Source organism: Enhydra lutris, unplaced genomic scaffold (genome assembly GCF_002288905.1).
Source record: "Enhydra lutris kenyoni isolate GAN:26980312 unplaced genomic scaffold, ASM228890v2 scaffoldscaffold10, whole genome shotgun sequence".
Lineage (NCBI taxonomy): Eukaryota > Metazoa > Chordata > Mammalia > Carnivora > Mustelidae > Enhydra > Enhydra lutris.
The window spans coordinates 19,351,455-19,363,913 of record NW_019154094.1 but is presented as its reverse complement, the minus strand read 5'-3'; the positions used below and the strand labels follow the sequence as shown (position 1 = coordinate 19,363,913).

The window sequence follows — 12,459 nt, the reverse complement described above, 5'->3', positions numbered from 1 at the left end:
AAAGCCTGGTTTGCAGAAGGTAGTGACCCATGTCTATCGGCTGAATGAAGGAATGTAAGCTGCTTCTGGGCAGGGATTATGTCTATGTCGGTAAGCACTGTATCTGTGGCATCTAGATATGGTGCTCAATATAGAAAAATCTCAAGATAGGTGTGCTGGCTAGCTAATGAATTAATTATATCACCTTGGGTCTTATATCTTCTCAGTCTTTCAGGACCAGAGAATTATTTTTAGTCTATCTAAATTAGAGCTCCAGTTCTTACCTCCTCACTCCTCCCTTAATTGCTTTAGTTGTAGGCTCTGGGTATCTTTCTTAAAGTGCTGAGATCAGATTTGTAACCAGTCCCACTGGCAGAATTCACCAGAGATTTGCACAAAGGGATTGTCAAGTATTTGGTTTGGTTTCTGTATCCCAAGGCTTTTTCCTGCTAAAATAAACTTTGCCACCCTCTCCCAGAGCAAAACCGCTAGTTCTGCTAACTGGGTCACTTGCCAGAGAGCCAAGATTCTGTCTTTTTTTCTCCTGGTCTTGTCTAGGGCCAAGACCCAGTGAGTTGAGCTCTAAAGACTTGCCAAGACTTTCTATTAATGCCAGTTCCTACCATTAGCCCATACCCCACGCTCCTGCCTTCAACCAGACCCTCCACCTCCCAAGGCCACTTGCCAGATTGTGTCTCTGGGAAGTTTGAGGCAGTTCCTGGCCTAACATTTTTCACCTGGTGCCCTGGCAAAGGGCACAGGTCCAAGGTCAAAGCTGCCATCCTTCCTCTGAGGTCTTGGGTGTGAAAAATGCTTCAAATGAAATCCCCTCATTGAGCCAAGCATTTCTGAGCCCATTGCAGGTTCCCTGGGAAGTTGGATCAATGGTCCAGGCTCCAAAGACAACTGTGTTAGGAATTTGGTAGCGGCTTGTTTTTAGAAGTCTATATGCGAGGCCAGTTAACTAATGGAATTGTCTGGTCTAGAGGAAGAAAGTCAAGGAGAATTCCTCAAAAGGTAGGTGAGCATTGTCTCTTTTGGGATCTGGGAAAGGGAAGCAAGTCAGACAACTTAATGCTAATTATTAACTTATTTAACAGCTAATAGAGATATTATAATTGATATATAGAAAAGTGACCAAATAAGTGTATTTATCAGTTATATAGGAGTAGAACAAATACATAAAAATATATTCAAATAGTAAGTGTACACATCTTGATAAATATCCACAAATCAAAACCCTTACTAGCACCTCAGAACCGCCTACTGCCTTGTATCCCCCAATTTTGCCTATTTTTGAACTTTTAAAAATGGAATCATGCCATATGTAGTCTTTTGGATCTGTTTTTGTTCAATAATGTTTGATATTCATTGGTGCTATTTAGTATAGCAGTGGTTTGTTGATTTTTATTGATGTATGTAGTGTTTCATTTCGTGAACATAGCCTTATTTATTTATTTATGAGTTCCACACTTGATGGTTATTCAATTTCCAGTTTAGGACTATTACCAATAGCACGGCTATGAACATTCTAGTCCACGTCTTTGAGTGAACATAGGAACACACTGCTGTTGAGTATATATTTAGGAGTGAAATTGCTGGATCCTAAGGAATGCAAATATTCAACTTTAGTAGCTACTGCCAACCAGGTTTTCAAAGTGTCCCAATTTACACTCAGCTAGTCGTTCAGGCTCGTTGTTTAGCTCTGGGTTTTTAGTATGGTGGTCAGGAACAAACCGGTTCTGAAAACAAACTCTTCCTGGTCATGTGACCTTGGACATGTTATCTAGCCCCCAAGAGCCTCAATTTCTTCAAGTCTGTCTAATAGGCATATGACTGTATACTTCATAGGAAAAAGTGAGAACTGAGTAGAGTGGGCATTCGCTTAGTACCGTGTCTGGCATATCATGGGCCCTCAGTAGTAAGTCATCATCTAATGATTGCTACCCTAGCTTCATTCCCCAAAAAGAGAGGGTCTGTGTGTGAGGGCGACAGCAAGGGAAGCAACAAGAGGCTGATTCATTCTTGCTGGAGCTCTACTCAGTGTCCTTGCCGTCGCCATTTTGTCTTTACCAAAGTTAATCTACAAACCACCAGAGGGGAGCACTTAAACAGAAATCTTGACCCAGGAGTGGAGAAGACGGGATTCAGCTGAATAGTGTAGACCTCAAGAAACCCAGGCTGGAAAGAACTTTTTGCCCTCACACTGGGGAAATGCCTGTCCAAGCCAAGGCAAGCCAAACCAAACCACCCACCAAAGGAGAGAATGGACAGATTGGCTTCAGAAGTGATCCTAGCATTTCAGGTTCTTCTCCAGTGGGCCAGCCAATGCAGACCTATGCTGCCCAGCAAATTTCCAGAAGTTTGGACAAATCTGAAATCCGTTCCTCTCACCCCTTGGCCCCTTCCAGTCCTTCCTTTTCCCTGCCGGCTTAACTCCAGCTCTCGGCACTTAACGCTAATACCTTTGGGCAGGCTCCGCCGGGGAGTTTAACTAGCTGCCAAGTTAAATAACGCGGAGGATCCTAAGCCGTCTTCCCAGGAAGTCAGAAATCTTCAGTACCCGAATTAGGCAGGGCCAGTTACTTACCAAAACTCCTTTTCATTTCCTGTGTATGTGTGTATATAGGCACACACAATATGTATATATCCTACACCCCTATATGTATGTATATATGCATATGGGTGTGTAATATATCCCTCTTCATAAATGATTGTTTCCTCTGGGTTGCACACCAAAACCGCATCGCAAAAGGAAAACACTTCTGCGTGAGGCGCCTGTCTTCCCCACTGCGCCTCGCAAAATGACACGTCCGCTGACCAACTGCTGCGTGAGGGTATTGGATCAGATTCCTAATTAAATGGCATTTCTAAGTGAAGGGTTGTCGATAGCAGTGAATATATATACATATACACATACGTATATACACAATGAGCATACATAACGCATATATAATATATATTTAAATATGTACACTTAATTACATACATATTTAAACGTGTATTTAATTTGTGATTATATATGCATCCAGTAGTCAGAGAGTAGAGCGCACTAAGCTGGAATGGGTAGAGACTGCAGATCTGCTCTTGGGGGAGAATCCCCCTGGCCTAGGAGTGCGAATTTCCAGGTTTCCAAATACGTAGCTAATGTCCTCTGATGTGATTGCAGAAGGGGTTGGGAGGATTCTGGAAATCATGATAGGTTTGCACCACCGCCTGATTCTCCTCTTGGCTGCAAAGCCGGCCGCCCTTGGCTTATAGGCGCCTCTCGCGTTCAAGGGTGAAAACCAGTCTGTGGGTGCACTGAGATTTGCAAACTAGTCCCCGAACGCCACGGGTGCTGCAAAGCCGCCGCCAGGTGCAGTGGGACGGGCACTTGGCCACCCTGGCTGTGGGCGCCGCAGCCTCCCTGAGGACTCGGGCAGATGCAGTCGGCTCTGGCCCATCTGTCCCTGGAGGCCCGGGCCCGAGACTGTGCTCGCGCGCTCTGTGCGGGGATCCGGAACCCGGGAGCTCTCCGGGCGCGCCCGGCCTCGTCTGGCCCGGGTATCTGGGGCTCTTTGTCTCTTGGCCGCACTAATCCTGCAAACCGCGCACCGAAGGCAGAGGCCCCTGAGCCTTGGACAAACCCACTCCTGGCAAGCCGGTCCGAATGTTTTCAATAAAATGCTTCCTGGGGGGGTGGGGGGTTGGGGGAAAAAAAAAAAGAGGATCGCAGAAAAATTTCTCTGCAGAAGTTAATCTATTTTCAGCGGTTAAGCGTGGCACCATGTAAATCAGATCCTAAATATCCCTTTAGGAAGAAGTAAGAAAGGGAGGAAGGGAGGGAGGGAGAGTGCTTCAACCATGAAGTTTGATTTAGGGTTTTTGTTTTGTTTTCCAAACAAGTTACGGCCGAGCGGGGAGAAAACATCGAATCCGCCCGGTGGGTGTTTCCCCAAGCCCGGCAGCCTGGAGCACGCCGTCTGCCCCCAAGCTGCTCAGCTCCCTGGGGAGATGGCAGGAGGATGTATTAAGTATTGCAACCTAAGACTCAGGTGAGAAAATAATAATACTATTTAAAATAATAGTGCCTCTTGCCATCTAGAACCAACAGACAGATACGAGCGCCCAGAGCTGGAACTGCAACACCTTTTCTGTGGTAGAAATGCTTGCCTTTCCCCTCGGTGATGCCGGCAGTGGTGCAAAGTGTGAGCTTTTGCTCAAGGAAGGGATTTTCCTCTGAGGCTGTCTACACCCCAGGAAGGCGTCTGCTAAGTAATCTGTCCTCAAGTGAGGGCGATTCCTGGCATTAAACAACAAAAAAGTGGAAACAAAAGTCATCATTGCAGTGTTCGGGTTAGTGACCATAAAAAGACCAGAGGGAGGGGCAGGAGGAGAGGGGAGGCTCTAGCTGCGCCAGTCATATTTAATATGCTTCCCACAAGAGAAGCCCTTGCAGAATCAATAGACAGCCGTCAGCTGTGCTTAAACCTGCAATTTCAATTAAAACATTGCGCTCCAGTCCTTGGGGTTGAGCCTGGATCCCCAGTCAGTGGTGTGCGAGTGGCTTGGCACAGGTGCGGCGTCCCACAGCCGCAGATCCCCGAGGTCGCGGCATGGGTCAGGCCCAGCCGAGCCGCAGAAGCACCCGGCCTTGGCACCCTGCTCTGCAGCGTGGGAAGAGCACAGGCCGCCCAGGGGCGTCAGGCTCAACTCTGGCGGTGTTCCCCCACCGGGGTCGAGGTGTTGAGGACCAAGCGAGGGCCAGGTGGGCCGAGGCAAAAGCATCTGGCTTTCAGCTGAGGCGCGGGAATGAGAGGGACCTGGGGCTGAGGCCTTGGGGCAGAGGAAGACCCCACGGTGGGACCAGGCCTGGCAGGCCAGGAGTAGTGGGCCGCGGTCCGCACCATCCAAGTGAGGTTGGCTGCGGCGGGCCAAGCTTAGGAGGGCAGCTCCAAATGTGGCCCCTGGGCAGAGCGCTCAAGGCCTAGTGGGCCTCGCCTGGGCCAAGACCCAAGTGCCTCCACGAGAGGTGGCTTGCTTGGTCCAGTTGCCCATGAAGGCACCTGACCTCCAAAGTGGAGATTTTGTACCAGTCTGGACTGGGGAGACAGATGGGACTTCTATCACCACAGTCTTGGCCCACTTCTAACCATTGCTTTGAAGGACAGGTCTTCTTTAGGGCGGGAAGCTTTGGAAAACTTTTCCGTAGAAGGATTCCCATCCCAGAATCATCTGCGTATCCCTGGAGCCTCCTGTTGCCCTTCAGGTGGAGTTATTTTGGATCCCCTCTCTCCAGTCACTAAAAATGTGTAGGTAGAAAAACAGCGACCCGTCATCTCGGGTAGAGACTGTCACCAACTTCATAAAATGGTCAAATTTTCATTCCCAAGGTTGTCCCTCTTTGTTTTAACATTTCAGCCTTAAAAAAAAATGCTGCAAATGAGAATGAATTTGAAGGGTTGAGGGGCAACGAAAGGAAATCTCAGCACTCTCTCCACCAAGCGCTACGTTTTCCGAGTCCTCTTTTATTCTGCCTGAAATCATCTCGTTTACAGAAAATATTTGTTTGCACTATTAGTTGGTACTGGAGTTAATTACTCAATGTGTTAACGTGAAGTAATATGTATAAAAGTAGGATCAGTGTTTATTGTGTGGGTGAGCTGTTGAGCGGTGCTTGAATAAACTGCAATTAGGGTTAGATAGAGATTAATTAACATGTGAGTGGCAAGGTGTAAAATAGTCTCCAACCCTCCACTTCAATATAATCTGCGGGCGAGGGAAGAAGTTTGTGGAAGCTAATTAAATACTTTTATAAAAGCCAGTGTATTCACCCAACATTTGGAAAGAGAGGCACATTAGGGGCAACTTGTTTTTACCCAAATGTTTTCTTTCTGTGGAGGTAGTACTCCTTTGTGATGCCGGGGAGAGCAGGATGGCTTATGCAGTTACAAAAAGCGCTAGGGATGGCCAGGCAGGTTCACGGAAAGCCTCTGGAAGCCTTTCAGCCTGATGGAGCTTTCAAACCAGCAGATCTTTCGTGCCGAGATCAACAATTACCCAATTTGGAAAGGGGGTTGGGGTGCAGTGCCGGTAACTGAATGAGACACGCAGGAAAGTCGGGATAGATATTCGGGTTTTCAGCCCCTGCGGGTGTATTGATATTATTTCAATGTCAGGGTGAGTTGTCGGTTTGTTTCATGTTTGGTGGGGGTGGTGTGTGTGTGTGTGTGTGTGTGTGTGTGTGTGTGTGTGTGTGTGTTGGGGGGGGAGTTCCGCTCTGTTGTTTTCACATAAACTTAGGGATGGGGGTACACTGGGTCTGGAATTCCGCCTCTCTGAACATCTAAATTCAGTGGGCTGTATATGGAAATATTTTTTCAGACGAGCAAGCTTCTTTCTAGCTTTGAAATCTCGAAGTTTGGGGAGAAGGGTTTTAGGGGGACAGACTTGTGTCTGCTGAATTTAGGGGCAGTAGAGGCAGTTTCCCAGCTTGGCAGGTTGACAAAATCAACCCACTGATGTCACCCTCCAGGCCACTTTCCCTCAGAGACATCTCTTTGTTCCCTCCCCTTGCTTTCCAAGTACACTTTTCCTTTCCCTCACCTGCCAGGTCAATATCGGGTCTGAAATTGCACGTCAGAGGGAGAGCGGGTAGTAGAGAGAAGTTCTGAAGGGGAAAAGGAGCGCTTTGCCTTCAGTTATAACTAGACCTTTCCCATCCTTTCCTTGATGGTTTTCTGGGATGTTTTGCAGCTGAGAGGCCTCGGGGCAGGATACTCAGTTTCTCAAGACCTGTTCCCGAGTGAAAAAGGAAAGGGTTTGCTTCCAGTAGCATTTTCTGGGGCTCCACAAGATCGTGTATCTTTGGAGATAAAATTCACTATCAAACCCTCAGCCCTGTTTGCTCATATTATACCCACCGTAATCCTCTTAAACTGTGGTTGCGGCTACAAAGCTCGTGGTCTTGCAAAAGCCGCTGGCAAGATATAATTGTCCCGCAAACAAAACCGTCCGAAAGTTTTTAAAAACCCCTGCACCTCCTCCTCCTCCTCCCCAAACCTAATTCTCTCGCTCTCTCTCATGCTAGCCGTCCTCCCCACCCCCCATAAGAACCCTCAGCCTCGACCACTTTTGTTGTCGCCAAGAGCACCCGGCCTGTTGAAAGTGCTGGAGCGTCTTTGAGCAGTTTGTTGTGATACGCAGGTGGAATGGTCTGCAAACAGATGAATTCAGCCCCTCCAAACCGAGCGTGGAGTGCGCTGCTTTTGTGCGCGGGGCACAAAACGCTGAATTCCTCCGAACTTACTTGGGGCCTGTCTAGAAAAGGGCCTTTTCTTCCCTCTGCTTGTACCTCTGGCCACACTAAGTCTCTGCCCGCCCCCCTTCAAGCCCCCTCCCTCTCCCCTCTGATAATCCTTCTCTTTATTTTAGAAAAACACAAAACCCGGTTCCACGCGGTGCTTTAGTGGCTAAAAGTGAAAGAGCTGCCTTGGCAGAATTCAGCTCTATGAATCGCTTCGGAAAATTGGTTCGACTGAATGGCCTTAGGAGGAAAAACGTTTTAATAGGATCCAGGGGAGGTTCTGCTGTTTCAATCTGCTCCTTAAACAGGTGGAGATTGGACCTTCTCAATTATACAAACAGTAAGTACCCATCAGCAGGGAGAGCTGCCCTCCGAATCCTCCCCGCACGCAGCCCTAAACCAGCCGCAGAGCCGGGCTTTGCCTCAGAAACCCGATCACAAATCAGCGATTCTGATCGATTAGGATCTCAAACAGTCCTGCAGCTTGCTGTGCAGTCTCCCCCAGCCGCAGGCGGGGAGTCGGCCAGAGAGGGGGAGGCGCACCCGCCGGGCGCTGAGGCCCCCGGGATCTGGGCGCGCGGCCTTGCTCTTCCCGACGCTACGGGGTCGTCCTTAGGCGGCGGGAGCTCTCTCTCGACCTCCGACGCCAGCCAAGGCGAGCTCGTTGTTTTTGCATAAATTAATATTTCCCCATTAACAAGTTCCCCCCTCCAAACGCGGCGCCCGCGTCCATGCGCCACATCCTAATGAGGTAATTATCATTTGCGCGTGTTCGGGGCTGGCGCCGGCTCCGTGGGTAAATGGCAGTTTATTAGCACGATGCCCAGCTCGGCTGCAGAGGGCTAAGGGATAGTTCAGCGACTAGACGGACACCCAGGGGCCCTTTGGGGCGGCGCGTGCAGGACCCTCTGCCCTCCCCGCGTCCCTCAAACCTATAGGCCCCCAAAGTTATGAATCACGCACAAAACTCTGCCTGGGTTTGGGCTCCCCCCACCTTCTTTCCACCGGCAAAACCATCACGATTCCTCCCCCTCCCCCTCCCGTCTCTTCCCTCCTTCCCGATTCGCAAACCGCTCGCACTTTCCCGAGGGGAGCGCGGGCGCCAGTTGCCTCCTTTTAAAGTTTGAGGGGCGGTGGCGGCGGCGGCCGGCAGGCGCGGGGGAACACAGGGGCCGCTACGGGAGCCGCGCCGCCGCCCATGTCATTCTACTTCAAGTGACTTCATGTGATGTCAGCTGAATGTAAAAGACAGTGATCTCACGCGGAGGGGAAGATGTTTGCCATCAAAATGTGACAGAGGAGACACGCTGCATGGCTCGGAACGCATCTCCTTGGCGGTGGGGGAAAGAGGTAAATGCGAGGTGGCTCTCCTGGTCCTCTTTAACTTTGCCCCTTCACTGTCCAGCTCCCCGCACGCGTGGCGGAGGCCAGGGTCCAAGGAACGGCTCAGGGGGGGTTAATTTGAGGCTCTTTTCTTTCTTTCTTTTTTTTTTTTTTCTCTCTCTCCTTTTCCTTTGTAAACCCTCCCCCTTCTTCCCCCTTTCAAAGTCTCAGGGCAGGGGCTGGTGGGTTCCTTTGCGCGCCGGGTTAATGGGCGGTAATTTGGTACCCTTGGGTGCACTTTGTTCTGCCCCTGTTCATTTGAATGCAAATGGGTGACCTGGACCCGACAAGGTGCTTATTAAATTGCGGTTTCCCTCCCTGCCTTTTCCGGAATGCAGACTTAGAGAAGAGAGGCTGCGCCCCGGCCCAGTCCAGCACGGCAAGGCTCGGCTCGGCGCGCCATGGCCAGCTCGGCTTCCCTGGAGACCATGGTGCCCCCGGCCTGCCCGCGCGCTGGAGCGTCGCCGGCCACTTCCAAGACGCTGGCCTTCTCCATCGAGCGCATCATGGCTAAGACGTCGGAGCCCCGTGCGCCCTTTGAGCCCCGGCCCGGGACGCTGGAGGCAGACGGCGGCCAGGGCAAGAAATTGCTCAACCTCTGCTCGCCGCTGCCCTGTATGATCCCCCTCCAGCCCCTAGGCTACGAGGTGCCGTCCAAGACGCTGCTCAGTTACTCGGAGCTCTGGAAAAGCAGCCTCCGGGCGGGCGGCGGTGGAGGAGGAGGAGGAGGAGGCGGCGGCGGTGGCGGGGGGGCCCCGGTGTGCGGCGCCAGCGGCTTGTGCAAAACCAACTGTGGCGTGTGCTGCAAGGCCGATCTGGGCCTGGCGCCGTCTGCGCTGCCGGCGGGCAGGGTCATCAAGCCGCAGGTCATCAACCAGGCGGTGGGGCTGCCGGCCAGCGGCTCGCTCTACTACTTCAACTACCTGGACTCTGCCGCGTACCCGCCGTCTGAGCTCCTCGGAGGCCACCTCTTCCCATCCGGCCTCCTCAACGCACAGGCCCCCGCCGCCCTAGCTGCGCACCCCAAACTCTTTTTGCTGGAGAACGCCAAGTTGGCCGGCCTGGCCGCGGACAAGTTCCCCCATCCGTCCCCCTATACCCATAAGGAGCGCTTGCCCGCGCCGCTGGAGCAGGTGCTGAAGGAGAACTCGGCTCTGACCGCAGAGCGCGGAGGCGTCAAGGGCCACAGCAAGCTGCCCGGGGGCTCTGCGGACGGCAAGCCCAAAAACTTCACCTGTGAGGTGTGCGGCAAGGTGAGGCGCCGGGTCTGTGGGGGCTGGGAGGGATGAGCAGGGACAGCTGCTTCCCTGAGGGAGCCTGGACCGTCCCTTTCTCAAGTTCAGGAGCTTCCCAGTAGTTATCTACTACTCGCATTGGGGGCCTAGTTGGGCCTCAGTTTCCTTCTCTGTAAAATGGGGATGTCGTTGTAATCGGCCACACGGGACTGGCGTGCGTGCAGTGGGTCGGGAAGCTGCTTGCGAAATGAAAAGGGCTCTGGTTTCTGAAGGGAGTGTTGGTTGGGGGATGTAGGCTATGGCCTCCCCAGTTTGATTCTACTCTCTCTTGGAGGGACACACCACAAGGCCCCCTCGTGTCCTTCCATAGGTGTTTAATGCTCACTATAACCTCACCCGCCACATGCCGGTCCACACCGGAGCCAGACCGTTCGTGTGCAAAGTCTGCGGCAAAGGCTTCCGCCAGGCCAGCACGCTCTGCAGACACAAAATTATCCACACCCAGGTACGTGGCCCCCGGGTCCACTTCGGCCCGCGCGCAACACCCCGCGCCTGAGCGACGGTGTTGGGGAGAGGATGGCAAGGGTTCCCCTTACCCCTCCCGGGGGCCCCGTATCCCTTCAAGGTGCCCCTGAGGTGGCTTCTCCTAGCCGGGGCCTTGGCCTCACTGTGCGCGCGCCCCTTTCCACAGGAAAAGCCGCATAAATGCAACCAGTGCGGCAAAGCCTTCAACCGCAGTTCCACGCTCAACACGCACATCCGCATCCACGCGGGCTACAAGCCCTTCGTCTGCGAATTTTGCGGCAAAGGCTTTCACCAAAAAGGTAATGTGCAGGGCGAGGCCCTCTCTTCACCTCTCACCTCGGGACTCGGCGGGTCACTCCGAGCGGGAAGGCAAAGAAGGATCCGCAGAGAGGGAGCGTGAGAGCTGCCAGCCCGGGCGCAGCGTTTCTTTGGAATCGGGTTGTGACCGGTTTGGGTGGAGGCTCTCCGGGCCGGGTTAGTAGACCTCGCTGGAGTCAGGCTGGTTGCATGGGGAGACTCCGAATTTGGGAGGTGGGAAGGAAGAAGGGGGCCGAGGGAAAGGAAGTAGGAGAAAGAGAGGCTACTGCCCTATAGAAAAAGCTTGCCTTTGTAGCCGGGACACCCCTTTCAGATGAAAAAAAAAAAATCGAGGCAAACTCCACCTCCTGGGAATAACAAGACTGGGGGAAACCATTATTGTCCCCAAGACCTCCAGGCCCGGCGCCCGGCTTCGGTTTTCCAACGCACTTTTGGATCTCCAGGTGGTAGCTGGGGGGGAACAGAGGGAGTAACTTTTAAAATGAGAAGATAAACAGAAAATGAGGGACGAAGCCCGGGTTCCTGCGAATTTCTTCCAGCGAGGCAGCAGCCGGGAGAAGGACCCGGTGCGTCTCTGGGCTGTGCAAAAGTTTGCTGGCCAGCCGAGCACAGCGGGAGGGACGCTGCGCGGGCCTGTGCCCCGGGCGGGGCAGGGGCGCAGGGCGGCTACGCGGGACTCGGCCCTCCATCCTGTCGTGAGAGCCTTCGGCTTGATGCAGACGAAGTTTGACAACTTCTTCACTCGGAGAGGTCGCGCCCGCCTAGCCAAGCGTCGCCGTCTTTGCGCGGGCAACTGAGCCAACCCCGGGACACTCGCGGGCCACCCCCCCCCATCCTACTTCATCCCCCCCCCCTCCTTTTTTGTTTTTGGTCTCCCGTAGGGAACTACAAGAACCACAAGCTGACCCACAGCGGCGAGAAGCAGTACAAATGCACCATCTGCAACAAGGCCTTCCACCAGGTCTACAACCTGACCTTCCACATGCACACCCACAACGACAAGAAGCCTTTCACGTGCGCCACTTGCGGCAAAGGGTTTTGCAGAAACTTTGACTTAAAGAAACACGTGCGCAAACTCCACGACAGCGTGGGGCCTGCTGCCCCCTCCACAAAGGACCTGACTCGGACAGTGCAGAGCTGAGAGCTACTGCCTCGCCCTCCCTTCCAGCCCCATCCAGCCCCCAAACAGATCACACGTATAAACTTATTTCTAAAATTAAAAGAAAATTAAAAAAAAAAAAACTATAGCAGAGAGGCTAAAATCTATTTATCGAAACCAGCATATTTTTTGGAAAGCTAAACGTTTCCTCGATGACTGGCAGCAAACGCGTGGCTCCCACCTTTGTGTATTCGGGAAACTTATTTAAACCCAGTGCGCTGAAACGCATTTCCTCCCAGGCCTCCGCTTCTCCTCGGGCGGCGGGTTTTCACCCCAGCCTGTCACGTGAACGCCCCGGAAGAGCGCGGCGCCCCCAGCCATCTTTATACAGCCATGTAAATCCTCCTGTTACAAGCGAACTCGGAATATATACATGTCTAACACAATAAACAGAATCACTAGTGCTCGTTTTCTTTCCCCCCACCCCCCCTCGCCGCCAGGTCAGCTCATCAACCCCAGAGAAGGAGAAGGAAACAGGCGTTTATAGCATTTCCCTGCCCAAATGCTACTTCCTTTGGGGTGCTGGGACCAGGGTGAAGCCAAATCCGTGTTCCTGCGGCGCTTGCATGTCA

General features: G+C 52.5%; 1 protein-coding gene across 1 annotated transcript; it reads left to right on the top strand.

The window, feature by feature from the left end:
* The first annotated feature begins 8,365 nt into the window (after positions 1-8,365).
* Positions 8,366-11,966, top strand: LOC111144341 (FEZ family zinc finger 2). Its single transcript, XM_022498597.1, has 5 exons — positions 8,366-8,617; positions 8,989-9,903; positions 10,256-10,390; positions 10,577-10,709; positions 11,610-11,966. The coding sequence occupies exons 2-5, from the start codon at positions 9,052-9,054 to the stop codon at positions 11,867-11,869; spliced, it is 1,380 nt and encodes a 459-aa protein (XP_022354305.1). The 5' UTR covers positions 8,366-8,617; positions 8,989-9,051; the 3' UTR covers positions 11,870-11,966.
* Positions 11,967-12,459: the final 493 nt, after the last annotated feature.